This window comes from Crocodylus siamensis, chromosome 1, assembly GCF_052110815.1.
Source record: "Crocodylus siamensis isolate JL-2025a chromosome 1, ASM5211081v1, whole genome shotgun sequence".
Lineage (NCBI taxonomy): Eukaryota > Metazoa > Chordata > Crocodylia > Crocodylidae > Crocodylus > Crocodylus siamensis.
Genome location: NC_143395.1, coordinates 259,378,986 through 259,395,584, shown reverse-complemented (window position 1 = coordinate 259,395,584; position 16,599 = coordinate 259,378,986). Strand labels below are relative to the sequence as shown.

At 43.4% G+C, this 16,599-nt stretch overlaps 1 protein-coding gene across 3 annotated transcripts in view; it reads left to right on the top strand.

Moving 5' to 3' along the window:
- LOC149874425 (cystathionine beta-synthase-like) overlaps nucleotides 1–16,599 on the top strand; it is a 48,864-nt gene that overhangs the window by 19,997 nt on the left and 12,268 nt on the right. For 2 of the 3 annotated variants that reach the window (XM_090061488.1, XM_090061505.1), the window contains 11 exons: nucleotides 3,151–3,230; nucleotides 5,680–5,814; nucleotides 7,065–7,134; nucleotides 9,246–9,337; nucleotides 10,502–10,627; nucleotides 11,221–11,305; nucleotides 11,514–11,619; nucleotides 12,383–12,460; nucleotides 14,186–14,320; nucleotides 15,434–15,542; nucleotides 16,374–16,403. In XM_090061488.1, coding sequence (XP_089917614.1) covers nucleotides 3,151–3,230; nucleotides 5,680–5,814; nucleotides 7,065–7,134; nucleotides 9,246–9,337; nucleotides 10,502–10,627; nucleotides 11,221–11,305; nucleotides 11,514–11,619; nucleotides 12,383–12,460; nucleotides 14,186–14,320; nucleotides 15,434–15,542; nucleotides 16,374–16,403 — 1,046 coding nt within the window. The remainder of the gene's footprint in view (nucleotides 1–3,150; nucleotides 3,231–5,679; nucleotides 5,815–7,064; nucleotides 7,135–9,245; nucleotides 9,338–10,501; nucleotides 10,628–11,220; nucleotides 11,306–11,513; nucleotides 11,620–12,382; nucleotides 12,461–14,185; nucleotides 14,321–15,433; nucleotides 15,543–16,373; nucleotides 16,404–16,599) is intronic. The other variant, XM_090061496.1, reaches the window with a different exon arrangement.

Below are 16,599 nucleotides of genomic sequence, written 5' to 3'. Positions count from 1 at the left end.
GAGCTGAACCAGGTCTCCTGCAGTGTCCCTATCCTAAAGGTCATCCCTTATCCAATGTCCCTGCAGTGTCCCTATTCTAAAGGTCATCCCTTATCCAATGTCCCTATCCTAAAGGTCATCCCTCCTACTCCTTTGTCTGAATGAGTAAATCAGTAGTCCAATATCTTGTTCAGACAGTGGCCAGTGGTGGATGTCTGATAGGAAGGTGTAATTCCCACCCCTCCCTCCAAACTCCTAAGTTATTCAGTGATTGAGGGAAGAGCGTTTGATGGGTACAGTCTGCAATTCATTTTCCACTTCTGTCCCGAAGTATGAAGATCGCTAGTTCGTTCCTCTCTATAGTAGCTTCTGTAATTGTGACCCTGCCCAATAGCTGAGGACAGGAAATGAATAATCCTGTACCCAAGGGATATGGCAGAGAGAGACAGCAAGACTTAGGATGGATGGGGGCCCTAATTCATTACAAGGGCTTCCAGTTGCTACTGCATCAGAAATAGCCCAGAACAGCATGTTTCCTCTTGAGAAGAGTAGAGTGTGATTCCTAACCAAGGGCTCCTGTCTCAATGGCAGCACTTCCAGCAGTACAGAGCACTCTTCTGAGGAGCTGGCTGGGAACTGAGCATTGCCTGTTGAATTGTCAGAATCAGTTCTTGTAGCACAGAGGTGCCCCTTTGGAGAGCTGATACAGGTGGCTCCTGCTCAGCTTGCAAATGCAGTTGGTATCTTGGGCCACATTTAATTACATTCAGCTCTAAAGCATAGGTAGGAAAGAGCTCTGGAAAGGAGGAAGAAAAGTAGTATGAAGGGTAGAGCCTCTGACACATGGAAACAGCATCATAATAGAAAATACTGAATCTTGGCAGCACTCTGCTTCTGCCACTAACTCTTCCAGATCTGCAACTGCAGCCTGCGGCTGCTGGCACACATTCATTTAAAGGCCAATGTATGATTTTGGAATTGGGGATTAAATCCCAGTTGCACCCTACTTGCTAGTGCTATCAGACCCAGAGATCATAGAATCATAAAATCATAGGACTGGAAGGGACCCCAAAGGATCATTGAGTCCAGCCCCCTGCATAAGCAGGAAAGACATCTGGGGTCAGGTGACCGTCCAGTCTTCCTTCATGATCCCAGGCTCCACCTGCACCAGCAAGTAGAAAGCTGGGTGCCTGATGATCAGCTGGATAGTGACTGCCCCAGGGCTGAAACCGGCCCATGTGATCCTAGAACCTGCCAACAATCAGCTCATTGTCAGGTGGGAGGAACCCCACCAAGACTGGTTGGAGATTCTGGTGCAGTCCTGACCTTGCCATACGTTCAATTTAAGACATGATGGACGCCAGCCACAAAACCATTACACAAAAAATGTGTACAGATTTTGCAGCTGGTTTCCATTTTTGTGGTGCCATTAATGCCCTGAACATGTGGTTGGGTTACAATTTAAGGCATGATTAACAGACTGATTGCATTGTAAGTGTAACATCTGCCAGAGGCCTGAGTCATATGTGAGGTGTAGGAGTCTGAATCTGTATTCTGCATCTCCCACATCTCCTCACATGTGGTGACACTGCAGGCTTTAAGTAATGGCCTGCTCTTTTATAGGGTGAGGTCTCCTAATCAAGTAGTCCTTCCTGCCACAAGATCTTTGGTGCAGAAGGTACAGGGTAAAGGACTTCTTGAAAAGTGCCTTGTTTCATTAAAGGTAATGAAGGCAATCAGGCAGGCATTACAGGGAAGTGCTTTTCTCCCCGTATCTCTTCCCATAGCTACTAAACCAGTCACTTTAGCAATGGGGATGGGTTTCTCTCCTTCCATGCATCCCTTCTCCTTTGCAGCTTGAGCCCTCATTTGGAATGTGTGGTCCCTCAGATCTGATCCACAGGGCCAGATGAGTTTAATGCTCCTGGTTTAGAGTATCATTAAAGGAATTATTTGAGATCTGGCAATAATGCCCTATAATGAGAGCCTGAAAAAGCTGTCTGTTGTTAGGATCAATGTATTTAGTTGATCCCAGAGAAAACTAAGTGGAGATTGGGTCAGAATCTATAAGAGTATAAGTGGGGAAGAGATTCCGAGCAGAAAACCCCATGATGAAAGCCACCAGTCAGAGCTTGAAGCTAGATTAATTCAGACTAGGAATGTGGTACAGTGTTTAACAGGGGGGGTGTAATCAACTACTGGCACAAGTTATCCAGAGATGCAGTAAATTGTTCAGTACTTGTAGACGTCTTCCTAAAAGTTACAGTTCAACCCAAGGCTTGACAAAAATTTGATGAGCTCAGCCTTTTGTTATTCAAAAGGTCAGACTAGACAGAGGTGCTCAACCTCTTGCCCATGTGTCCTATCTGGCCCACAGAGCCATGGCATGCAGCCCATGGAGTTCCCTACATGTTGGAAAATTTGGCAGCAGGGGAGTGGTAGAAGCTCTGTGTGGCTGGATCCACTCTGCCTGGGCCACTGTTGCACAGCAGAATCAGGGCCAGGCCTGCCACCCACACATCCACATTGGGCTGAGCTGCTCACACCTCCATCTCCCCACTACCTCCCCTCATGTCTGCACTGGGGCCTGGATGCTTTGCCCTTCCTCTCTCCCTCCCATGCATCCAGATTAGAACCGGCCCACTCCCCACTAATCCCCCAGGCAAATGGATTAGGGTTGGGCTGTGCATCCCTCTCACCTCATGGCCAGATCTGGTCCCCACCTCACTGGCTGTGCTTATTGGATCGGGTCCACTGGCCAGATGCAACCTGCAGATGGACCTAGCACCTCCCATCTGGCCTACGGGGAAAAAGCTTGGGCACCACTGGACTAGATGATTGCAATGGTCCGTCTGCCCTTAAAATCCATGAATTCCTGTTCACATCCATGCTTACTCTGAGCAATGGGGTGCAGTACCAGAGTGGTTTTGAGAAAACTGTCCAGGAAACTTAGATTTACTTAAAATTTGCTTAGCTTGCTTCTGACTTTGGTCAGAAGTGAGTCAGTACATGCCAACAGTGCAAAAATCCAGTTCTCTGAGTACCTTCAAGATCTGGTTACCCTTTTGGCCGCTGCAATAACATCCCTGTCAGTCTGAGAATTTTCCTCTTTAAAATGGAGATATGTGGAATCCCTCATAACATACTCTGTATGTATTTGTCTGTTTCTAGGTATTGGGCTGGCCCTGGCTGCTGCTGTGAAAGGCTACCGCTGCATCATTGTGATGCCAGAAAAAATGAGCATGGAGAAGGTCAGTGTTGACCTAGAAGGGGACATGTAATGTGGGGGAGAATAAAGTGAAAGTGTATGGGGGGAAATATAGAACATCTTTCAGCTTTTGAACTAAGACCGTATTAGTCAATACTCATTTACTCTAACCATATAATCATACATGAATAGCAGCACCCATACAGTGACATTGATACTGCAGCTAGCTCAACATCCACTTTATTTTTAAATCATAGTAGTCAAAGGGACCTCAGGAGGTCTAGTCCGGCTCCCTACTCAAAGCAGGACCATGCCCAACTAGATCATCCCAGCCAAAGCTTTGTCTGCCAGGCCTTAAACCCCCGAGGATGGAGATTCCACAATCTCTCTGGGTAGCTTGCTTTACTACCCTCCTAGTGAGAAACTTTCTTAATATCTAACCTAAACTTCCCTTACTACAGCTTAAGACTGTTGACCCTTGTTCTCTCATCTTCCACCATGGAGAACAGTCTAACTTCATCCTCCTTGTGACCCCCCTTCAGGTAGTTGAAAGCTGCTATTAAATCCCCCCTCAGTCTTCTCTTCTCCAGACTAAGGTTTACTGCTGTCTTCTATTCTGCTCCAGCTAGTTAGAACTAGTTGGAGTAGCGGGGATCTGTTCCAATTTAAACTGGTTCTCTCTTAGTCATGAAAGAGTGGTTATGAGTGGGTCGTCTGGCTATGACTGGGCTTGTCAGTCAGAATGACTTGTGCTTCACAAGGTTAAACTTGCCTGAACATGCAGAGATCACAGAGGAGGATGCTCTGTGCTTGGTTGTGAAACTGAATATGGATGTACTGCCAATAATTGGTCAGACAAAGGTGCATTGTATAGTTTGCTGTTGGAGCTGATGGAAGGTTGGTGGGCAGCTGCAAACAGAAAAGGTATTGGTTATATAGAGGTGACATTGCCGGTCATTGTAAAACTGCTAAATGTAGGAGTGGTGACAGGCCTGCTGACAAGACCAGTATCAGATGCGAGTAGAAATACAAAGGTGTTTATCTAGGGAAAGAAAGGATGACTAGATGCTCTGGGTAAATTTAATGGAAACAGCTTAGAACAGGATGTTCTACCACCACGTTACCTATTGAGTGGTGAGATCAGAGAGAGGGGTCTAAAATTAAGTTCAGTCCTTGGAATATTGGCAGATAGATAAAAAGCAAAGATGGTCTTTCCTTGATTTAAGGAAATTTTGATCCACATGAAATGCAGAAGGGAAAAGCATGTCTGCAATTCTGCCCTGCTCCTGAAGTCCCAGTCAAAGCATGGCCATAGGAAAAGGAAGTGGTTCTGGGCCAAGTTCATATTCGGGACCTGTTCATGCTTTTTTGCAGTAAAGAACCACTGGGTAAAATACACGAACATTGTTGAGAGCAGAGGCTGGAACCAAGACTGACCTTTTCCAGGGGTGTGCCCTCATTCCTGGACTAGGAAGCCACGCTTCCTCATCCATCTGCTTTCCTGAATCTTGCATTCCTTCTCTGTGGTGGCCAGTGGGAGGCGGAAGAGAGTATCCCTCATCCTGGCTTTCCTATAACATTGGAGATAGGGTACTCTTCTAGGAGGTGGGATCTGTGGCTTTGAACACCCTCAGGCTGAAGAGGGCCTGAAACTGAGTTCTTCCACTCCTTGGGTCCATGTTCCAACCACTATAAGGTCCTTCCTTATAGAACCCCACAGGGCACTGAGACATAGGGAACACCTAGTTTGTGGATCCCACATGGACTTCATCATGAGGTGCTGTATCAGTTTAACTAAGGTGGTGGCAGTTTTAGGCATAGGCATTACTAGACCTTTATTGGTTAAAACTAAGATACTCGTGGTCTCTCAGGTGTCTAAGCAGGTAGGCAGAGTTTTGTAGATCACTCACTTAAACTTGGGTACCCGTATTTCTCCTAAGTTGCAAACTGCATGCAGCACACTTGCATCCACTTGCTGTGCTGTTAATCTGCAGGGTGGCACCAAAATTTGACACCAGAATGGCACCAAAATTCAATACCAGCATGACCCACCATAAGTGAAGCCTGGCCATCCAGAGCCACACTCTGGTTGCTGGCCAGGCTCCATGTGACTGGGTCAGTACTGCTGCTGCCTCGAAAGGCCCTCAGGATCCCAGGTAAGGCTGTTGGGGCCAGCACAGGTATTGGCCCCAGCCTCCTCTACCTTACTTGGGACAATGTGCTGTATGCCAGATGTCCTGGGGCATAAACCAGCGGCACCAGTATATGTGCCCCTGAGCATGCTTGTTCATCTGGATGTGCCTTTGGTGCCTAAAACTTTATTTAGATCTGGTCCTTCACCCCCAGAGGCTTAACAGTAGAGACATTGGACAGCAGGCAAGGGAGGCCTGAGAAATCCCACTTCTGTTTGTGTTAATTTTATTGTTTTCCTGCCTGCCCCTAAGATCTCTGTGCTGATGGACATTTATGGCTGACTGTCTGTCTGATTGCAGGTGGATGTTTTGAGAGCTCTTGGTGCTGAGATTGTGAGGACTCCGACAACTGCTAGATTTGACTCGCCTGAATCTCATGTGGGAGTAGCATGGAGACTGAAAAATGAAATTCCCAATTCTCACATACTAGACCAGGTATATGGTCCTGAATAATAGAGTTGCCCCATGAGGTAGACAGATTGATCGGTAATGTCTTCTTCTGGTCTCCATGGATGAAACCAGAACACCAGGCCCAGACAGTTCTCTGTGGAATCTGAACAGAAGACCTCTGGGCCTAGACATAAGATTATAGCATCCTTTAGCTCAGAAAAAGGAGTAGACTCCTAAATAGCGACAGATGGTTTAGTAGTATTGAGATGATGTTACTGCCATGGTGGTCCAGGAAGTACATGGAGGCAGGAATTCTCGTGGATGCTGTCTTTTATACCAGTGATTCCACACCAGCATGCTAGAGTGTTGCAAGAGTGATAGAAGTGCTACAGGATCTTCCTGTGTGAGGAGGTAAATGCCCTCCTCTGTCTGGCACCCTGTGCCTGTGCAACTACTCCAGTGGTATCTGTGACTACTTCTAGGGAGACTGCTGCCATTGCTGCTATCTTTCCTGTGCTCATCCCCAGCCCTGTGCAGTCCTTGTGCCACCTCCCTTCCCCCATGTTCCCAGTAGCAAGCTCTGATGCCAGTGGATGAATGCACAAATGGAACCGCACTTTGCAACCCAACTTGTCCCCTCCACTACTTCATTGCTCCCTGGGCCATCAGGAGAAGCTGTGAAGTGGGGGAGTGAGAAGGGTTGGTGTATATATGTGCATGCATAAATACACTACAAACATGTGTGCCCTCGCACACACGTTTATGTCTATATACACACATGCATATATGCACGCACATATATAGATACACGCACCTTTTCAAGTGTAAGAGAGAAGTGTGCCTCTAGTTTAAATCCAGGTAAAAAGTACCCCCCAGGTATCAAAGTTTGGGAAACACTGTTTTATACATATGGTTTAGCCACTAGAGGGGAGCAAAGAGCCACACAGTTAGCCTGGCTTACACAGTGAAAAGTGTTCTCTTTTAAATCAACAGTTCTACATTTCCAAATTGTAGAAAAGTTGAAACTTTTACAGCTAATAAGCCCAGAAGCAAATTGATGTTAGCTGTAATGAATGCTGAGACCTTAGAAGTACTTCTGCTTATCCTGCTTAAACTGATGCATTAAAAGGAGGCAATTCTGAACCAAGACAGTTTGACGAATTTAAAACCTAATGAGAGTAGTATTTGCCAATATGGGGCTTGAAGACTATTTGCCATTCCTTTTGCTTTTTAAACTCTGATCTCATCACTTTTTCTGTCATTCCATAGATCTTTTCCTCTGTGTTTTGTTACAGTACCGCAATGTCAGTAACCCGTTGGCCCACTATGACACCACAGCTGAGGAGATTCTGCAGCAGTGTGATGGTATATTTATTCTTCTGATCATTTCCTTTTTTAATTAGTCTCTAGATTTATCCTTGTTTACCTATACCAGCGATTAGGAGAAAGGTGTTCTTGGGGGCAGGGTAACATAAAACTGTATTAACTCTCGTACAGTTCAGGATACTTTTTAAACAGATGAAATTAGGCAAACCTCTAGCTAGGGAAGAGATGTGTGGGGTGAAGTAAAAACTATCTCATAATACCCCTGCGCCCAGCCTTTTATTTTATTGTTCTGTCAATGTGACTGGCCAAGCAAGATGATGATAATGATAAAGAAAACTTTCAGAAGAGTGAAAGTACCAAGCATTTTCGGTGTGTTTATGAGCACCCAAAAAGTTTTTGAAAAGCCCTGGCTCTTTACACTCTCTTAGCTTAAACCATGCTTGGGGGATTTTTTTTTACATTGAAAGGGATATTCATTTTTGGGGTTTTTTATTTGGTTTAATGCATGATTTTAATTCCAGTCTACCAGATGCTGTGGAAAAGCCTTTACTCCTTCAAAACAAGGTGTTCATAACTAATGATAGGAATATACCTGCCTTGCATAGGTGATTTGTATTAATGACAAGTTTATTGGTCAGTTATTGCTTCAAGGGGAGCATTATATCAGGTTTCTTGGTCTTTCCTATAAAACTATTGGTTTCAGCTTCTCCCTGTGTTTATTGGGCTTAATAACAAAATATGTGATTACATTAGGTTTTTTGATGAAAACAATCTGGATGGTAAAGTGTAGTTGCACTCTTAAAATTAGCGGAATGGGTTTATTTGCTTTGTCTATGCATGCTGTCCGCAGTTTACACATGTTGGGATGGCACCCCTGCTAACTGTAGCCTCTGAGGCTGCATCCAGATAAACGTGGTCATGCAGTAGGTGGCACTGCAGACACATCTGTGGCATCACATACCTCATGTTTAGTTCTTCGTGCTGCAAGGAAGCAGTGTGGAGGGGTTTTTTGACCCCTGGATAAAAAAAAACAGAGGGAAAATCTGGAGCAGTTCATGCACAGGCAGTGCACACCACTCAAAAGCAAAGCCAGGCTGTCCGGAACTGTGCTGTGGCTGCCAACCAGGCTCTGTGCGGTAGACCACCACTTCTGCAGCCCCGGGAGGCCCCAAGAACCCTAGTTAGTCTGCTGGGGCCATCCCAGTGCCGGCCCCAGCCTCCCTTACTGCCTCCAGAGTAACTTACTGCACGCCACAGTCCACGTGGCACAGGCATGCCCCAGGGATACCTAGTGGTGGCACAAGGTACACCAGTGCTAGTTCCACACCACATGTGGACTTGGCCTGAGAGTCCAGATGAGTTCCCTTGGTCTCTTAAAGTCTGGAGCATTTTTTTAAATCTCAATTATATGAGAATATGCCAGTAATTCTGGCAGTCACAGGAATTACCTCAGTGTAAAATCAGAATCTGGCCCTGTTTGTCTGTCTTTGTTTTGGTTTGCATATCTTAGCTTTTTTATAAAAGCCTGGAAATTAAGTGCTATTTTTTTTTTCAAGTAAATTATTACTGGAAATATGAGCACTACAATCAGGATTTAGTCAACACTGCTGCTGATGCATATGAAGAACTAAAATGAGTTGGCACTAAAATGCCATGCATGCTATGAGGAGCAAAGAGCAATAATAAATTATTGTTGTCATGAAAGTAAGAAATTATTTTTCTCTACTCTGACTTATAAAAGACTTCCATGCAATGGGCCCCTTTAAAATTCATTAATTTATATTTGATAATGGACAGTTTATCCCATTTTAGAGGACAGGTACATATGTATCAGCAAATTATAATGAAACAACATGGTGCATATGACCTACCTACTCTTGCCCTGCCTCAGAGCCTTAAAGATCACCCAAAAGACTGATGATAAAACTGGGTCCTCTTAGACAAAGCAGGGCTTGAAAAAAGTAAAAAATTAGGACTTTGAATATACCTACAGGGAGGTAATAAGCCATTTACATAATCAGTTTTCTTACATCAGTTGTACTTTCATTGGACAAAGCAATAAATCTTCCCCTTTCTGGCCTGTAAAAGCATTTTTAATAATGCTAGGAGTTGTTTTCATTATGGCATTTGTTTTCCTTTTACTTAAATAGGAAAAGTAGACATGGTGGTGGCTGGAGCTGGAACAGGAGGAACCATCACTGGCATTGCCAGAAAGTTGAAGGAGAAATGCCCAGAATGCAAAGTAAGTGGCAAAATTAAAGCATCTTCTTAAGCCTCTGAACCAGTGGCTTTCAAACTTTTTTCATTCACGGACGCCTACGAATTTTGAATGGAGGTGCAGACCCCTTGGAATGGTAAGTGCGAGTACTCGCATACTTTTGATTGATCGTAGTCATCTTTCATGGACCCCTTAGACATAGTTTGCAGACCTGCATGGGGTCCATGGACCACAGGTTGAAAACCACTGGTCTAGGTGCAAGTGGCTTGCCAAGTTTCTCAAGGGAGGAAATAACTTCTCGCTACTTCCCTGTGCCATTCCTGTTATTACAATACTGTGCCTTGGGGAGGGGGAGGGGCTCTGAGTTGTTCATCACTGAATGGTAGTTATGAGGTATGAAAAGATGCTCACAAAGTTGCGAAGCCACCACATTCTCTTTTCATTTGTGACCCAGGTCTACATTTTGCTCCTGAAATGAAAGTTGGTCCACCAATTACAGGTGGCAACGATTGGGAAACTGCTGGTCTTTTCTTCTGTAGCAAATTTTCCAGACACTTCTGATGTTTCTAAAAGATGTTTATACATCTCCATACCCTCACTGAGTTTTACAGTGGGCAGTTTTACTAAATTACCATTTTTTTGTGAAAATTCTCAAGTGAGATGGCAATTTTTGCATCCCTTGCTAGGTTACACATTCTTCCCACCTCTCTCTCTTCATGACTCCTGGTGGCTGCTTTCCATTTCCCATTTAGGCCAGTATCCAGTTTCTAACAGCAGGGCCTTGTTACACCCTGGAAGACTTGCTGACTTCTGTTGGCATACAATGTATTTACCATAACGAGAACTAGCATTTGAATGGGGATCCAAGGCTGTCTTTGCCCCATAGCCTCCTTGGAGGCAAATGAAAGCCGCAAAGAATAAGCACTGCCTTTCACATATAGTGTCATGCAGGCTGGCATTTGAAATAGAACAAGTTGCTGACAGCAGCAGGAGAGTTCATCCATGGAAACTTGCAAAGTGTCAGAAAATAATAAATAAATATGACTTGCTGCCGTTAGCGTGGCTGGCATTTGGATGGCTGGTGTGACAGTTTGGAGAGATAGCTGTCAGGCCTGAATAACTTGATGTGATATAACTGCATTTTGAAAATCAACCTAACAGCAGCCAAATCTGAAATCGCTTCTCCAGATCATTGGCGTTGATCCCGAAGGCTCCATTCTTGCTGAGCCTGAAGTACTGAATAAGACGGACGTGACGACATATGAGGTGGAGGGAATTGGATATGATTTCATCCCTACGGTGCTGGATAGATCAGTAAGTCAGACGCTCTTTACTTTTTGCTTTGAGGAAGAAAAGGCTTTGGATAAATTGAAATAGCACTGTGAGTGGGGAAAAAGAGAAGTATTCCTTAATTTTAAAGAACTGTATTCACAATGAAAGGCCCTCCCCACTGCCTCCCAGAGTTTAAAATATCCTACATGGTGCACATACCTCTCACTTTCTTGCAGTTCTGGGTGAAAACATGCCATGCAGATAGTTTTCCTTGGAAACCTAATATTGTTCTTTAAAAAAAAACCCAAAAGCTTGATCCTTAGTATCATTAAGTGCCAAAGAGGAGTATATTTCCTGGAAAGTCAAGTGAGAAGAAAGTAGAACAATTGCTTTTCCTTGTAGTGTTTTCCATGCTTGCCTTTTTAAAAGGCAAGATACTTTCTGTTAGAATACTGAAAACTGCAAATAACACAGTAATGTTAACTGAGCAAAAAGGCATTTTAAGGCTGTGAGCCAGAATATATGGATCAGTTTGCGAGGAATTTTCTACATATATAATTTGAACGGCATCTGTTTATTCAGGGAGAAATTAAAACTATGTTGTTTTGACTCTCTTCCCCACCACATGATTATAGGTGGTGGACAAGTGGTACAAGAGCAATGATGAGGAGTCTTTTGTCTTGGCACGCATGCTGATCAGAGAGGAGGGATTGCTGTGTGGTAAGAGCCAGTACTAGTTCTCCGTATTTTCCTCTAAATTCAGTGGGGTGGCCTCATGCCCATCTTTTACACTAGTGATGGGACACCTGGGCAGTGCTGAAATTAAAGTTCTGGCCACCTTCTGTCTAAAAAATGGCTTCCATATATGGTGATTTTTTTCTTTTTTTTTTTTTTTTTTTTTTTTACTGTATGATCTGGGTTTTGGCAGGTGGCAGTTCGGGTAGCGCAATGTCCATCGCTGTGAAGGCTGCCAAGGATCTGCAGGAGGGTCAGCGCTGTGTTGTCATCTTGCCCGACTCTGTCAGGAACTACATGTAAGAAAGTAACCTGGTTTACTTCCTGTTTCATGCTGGCTGCTGTCACAGAAGTGGCAGTGTGTGTACATACTGCAGCTAACATTTCCCCGAGTATCAGATGTCTTTTAGGTACAACTTTTGACAGCCTTGCTGGGGTCAGATATAGGTGGGGAGCTCAGCATTTTCTGAAAGTGGGACCCATATAAGGGAAAGTTTGCTCCCAATTTTCTCTTTTGTTACTGTAATGGAAACTGTTAGTGGTATTTAATGGTTTGAAAGTCATATATAAGCCTGTTCCTTATTCTCCCTGCCTTGTGGTATCTTCAGTGTAAAGTCCTACAGTAGTAACAGCCAGTGTCATAGGGGAGCTCCGTAATATTCTTGGCCTAATTTCCATTGGTAACTTCCTCTCTTGTCACCTTGAAAATACCCTCCCACAGTCTTTCTTTTAGTAATGTTATGTAGTACTCTTACATTTCGTGTTATAAAGTACATTGAAACTGCGCGCACACTCTAATTTCATGCAGTCACTCCTCCATTACAAGGTACATATTTGTATCATTGCTCCGTTTTCTAGGGGTTTCTATTCTTTTTTCTAATAATGTTCTACTTCCATTTCTCCTAATTGTTAGAATTGACTTCCTAAAGGCTGCAAGTTTGCAGTTACCCCATCATGTGTGAGGATGGGATGTGCAGTTACAATGTTGTATTATGTGATGTTACATATTGTTAGTAGATTAGTAAACCCCTGGCTTGCTCATTGGTTCTTGGTGGTTTCTAGGTCTAAGTTCCTGAGTGACAAATGGATGACACAGAAAGGGTTCATGAAAGAAGAAGATACCCGCAGTAACAAACCTTGGTAAGTTTGTAAGGTTCACTCAAGCTTTGTGAGCTTATTCTGTTATAACTACTCCATTTTTTCTCGAACTTACCAAGGTTCCTTTGGTATTTTTATTTGTCACTGAACTTGGTGTTTGGGTACAGTTCTGGGAACAGGAAGCCTTCTTAAATCACTTGAATATTTCCTTTTCAGTTATACTTTTGGTAAGGATTGGTACTTGTGAGTCTTGGTGAAAATTATTGGAAAAAACTCCTCCTCCAATTGTGAAGCATCCTTTCCCAGGAAATGGACATTGTCTAATTGAAATCTAGTCAGCAGCAAGAGAATTAAAAATAGTTTCAAGTATATTACTGCCACCAGGGCCTTTGTAATGGGCATGGTTTTTACAATCCCTCTTTGCTATTTTTTTATTTAAATATTTTTCTTTCTTATTTACTCTGTGGAAAACCCACATACAAATACAAAGAGGAAACTCTATTAGCTGCCTAGATAGGCCAAGGAAATTGACTGTACACAAATCGCACCAGACTCATGACAAAGGCCAGTGCCAATCAACCCAGCTGTAAACAAGTACCTGATTTTTCAAGCTTGGAGCGCGAGTGGGTTACAGGCAGCCAGATGTGACACTAATCACATGACTCCTCTGTGTGCATACAGAAAATGATAGGCCTTAGCCATGCTAGACAGGGTGAACTAGGCACAAGCACACCTGTTGCCTTGACCTTTGACATTTACAATATGTATGTACAGTGCCTAGCATAGAAGAACTCTGGTCTGAGCTGGGGTCTCTAGGTATTACTACATTGCAAATAATTGGTGCTATAATTTGAGCCAAGCTGCAACTACAGTGAGTAATTGTAACAATCACGTGAAATGGAGATTCAGAACAGCAGCGAAAGGAACACATAGCGCCAGACTTAATCGAGGTGCTTACATAGTTGAAATTTTGTACCATATTTCAGTGTGTAGGTCAACACAGTGTATACATCAACCCCATTTTTCTGATCCAAAAAGTTAAGTCGACTTGTATACCAGATTTACGAAATTTCTAACTTTTTGGATTGGAAACATGGGGTCAACTAATACCAGACCCTGTGTGCCTATACTGCGGGCCGGGCACTGAGCCTGTCACCACTCGCAGGGGACAGGGCTGGGCTCAGTGCTTGGCAGCACCACTCATAGCAGACAGGGCTGGGCTTGGTGCTCAGGTAGCGTGCCCCCATCCCTTGCGAGTGATGCTGCCTGGGTTGCCCCAGCTTAGCCCTGAGTCTGGCCCCACTCAAGAGGGATGGTGATACAGTGTATAAGTCGAGGCTGAATTTTAAGAGTTAAAAATTGGGCTTCAAAAGTCAACTTATACACTGTGAAATACAGTAATTAAAACCTTTCCTTTCCATTTTTGTAAATGAAATTTTAAATAACCATACTAGGGCAGTCAGTAATTTTTACTGGCTGTCTGCTGCATAAGATTATGAAACAAGATGAATGAAATAAAATGGAAAAGGGACATACGTTTAACCATTTCCCTTCCCAAGTCTTAGAATCTTTTAGAGTTCCTTCTGGTGCTGAGGTAGGAAGCCGTGAACATTTTAAATAAAGATTATTTTTAAACGTGGCTAATGGCCCTCTGCAGAAAACATGTTGTTGAGATTTATGGCACCAGTAGTGCTCTAGGCTTTTAAAATAACCTATCATTGGTTTTGGAGCAAATTTATTTTTTGGTGATTGACTTTTGGTCCTCAGGTGGTGGCACCTCAGCGTTCAGGAGTTAAGCCTCTCTGCTCCCCTGACAGTACTCCCTACTGTCACCTGTGAAAAGACCATTGAAATCCTCCGGGTGAAGGGATTCGACCAGGCACCAGTTGTCAATGAATCTGGGTATGTTCATTTATCCATCTTTTCCTTCTTGGCCTCCTCCTTTGCAAATACAGAAACCCCTTGGAAACAGATAACAGGTTTATTTATGCAAATGTAAATAAGCAGTATGAATTCTGTCATTTGTCATCTTCAGGAAGGGTCTACAAGGTTTTGGAAATGTTCTGCTTAAATGCCATGCTGAGCCCAGACTTAAAATGTTGTTAGGTTGGAACTGTCCTGCTGTTGATCTAATATGCCTCCAAGTACGGGGATATGACACACAATGTCTGTCTATAATGAAGTTATCCCCCTGCTTATGTCTGGGTGACTGTTGTGGGCCTCTAGCGAGGAAAAGGTCAGAACACAACCTCCTGTTTAAAAGAAACTAAGCAAGAAATACCACTACCGTGGTTCTGTTGCCTCTACAGACTCTACACACCTTTTTGCTGCAGTGAAATCAGGAAAGTGTCATTAACCAGGTCCTAAAGAAACTTAAAAATACACCTTGGGGATTTCCCACTTAATCCAGACAGGAAGTTTGCACCCAGAAATGAGACATGCAAAAACCGGCCATTTCTGATCATGCTAGTTCTGAACCTCAGGCTGGAGCAGGCCACTGATGATTCAGCTTTTGGCACTTTGTGATGATGGTACAGAGGCAAGAAAGAGCTACACTGCCTAAAGCACCATAAGGGAAAAGTCAAAGCTTGCCAAATGGGGAAAGGTTGCCAGAACAATAGGTAGAGGCAGAGAGAAATTTTATTCTTGAGCTTTCAGTAGGTCAAAGTGGGATACAGTAAAAACAAAGTCTAATATATAAAACTCTTCCCTGAATGTGCATGCCCAGCTGAAGGGACAAGGCACCTGATCATTAGTGCAGACCACCTGCAGCTTCCACTGATTTCAGTTTGAGAGCAGGTACCCATCACGCTTGAAAACCAGACCTAGGGCAACTCCAGGTGGACACTCAGCATTTGGTAATGCCTCAGGATATAGTGTTTAAACCTTTAAGCCCATTAAATTGACTCTCTTGGGGTACTGCACTGGTGAAACCTGCTCAGAGTGAGCATGTGTCACTTGTCTCTAGAAAACCTTGGATGTTTGTCATTGTTTGACCATGCCTTCTCTTTTCAGTGTGATTTTGGGAATGGTTACCCTTGGAAACATGCTTTCTTCATTACTTGCGGGGAAAGTTAAGCCTTCAGACCAAGTCAGCAAAGTAATTTATAAGCAGTTCAGACAGGTAAGTGTATTCTAAGTCAACTTCTCCTTTATGATTAAAGTACTATGGAGATGTCTCAACACTACACTGGCATCAACTAGGATAAGATTAGAAGGGAGATTTGACAATGTCTTCATGAGGAGAACACAACCATGGAGATCTGGGTTTAGGGCACACTTCCAACTTTATAAAGTGAACCCAGAGTCACTGAAAAGTTCTCAGGTTTGAGCTGATTCATGGTTTTGTATTAGACCATTAAAACTCTCTCTGACTTTGATAGTGATTGGGTTGTGTTTGTTGCTAGGACTTCTTGTAGTACTTCTGTCTGTCTTTTTCCAAACCTCAATGACAAAACTGAGCAATGTGAAGCTTCTTGGGATGAAATGATGGAATTTCAAACTGCGCTGGGGTAAAGTCCAGTGCTGGCTGAAACTAGCAATTGTTGTCTCTTTGCAACAAATACCTCCCTTCAGCAGCTTGGTGGGTGACTAATTCCGACTGTCCTCAAAGTGCACAACGCATTATAGCAGCCAGCTTTAACTGACAGTCCCAATGGGCCAAACTTATCATATCATAAATATGTTTAATTAATTATGTGTTTTGTTTCCCTTTGTTTAAGGAAAGGCCTGTCTTTCACGTGAAGTGATTTACACCACTTTCTCCAGGCCGTAGTTTCAATATTACATTTAGTAGCAAATAATATCCCATACTTAGGAACTCTACTCAATCATATATAATTATTATATTAGCCATGTGTATACTCTACTGGATATTTACTTTATAGCTTAGAATGAAAGGAAGCACTAGTGCTTTGCAGATGTAATTAAAAATATATATATTTTTCCTCCCCAGACAGCAAATCAAACGTCAGGTGACAGTCTGGTGCGTAACAAAGCTGTGTAGTTCCTATCCTCCCTCACTTTGATAAGCCATGTGTTGCTTATGCTGTATGGTGTAGTCATGGTTGTAGCTACAGCAGGCAATTTCCTGTGCTTCTGAGGTTGTATTTTTCCATGGACACACTACCCATCCTCCAGTTTCCTTAAATGGTCTCAAATTGAATATCCACCTTTCCTCC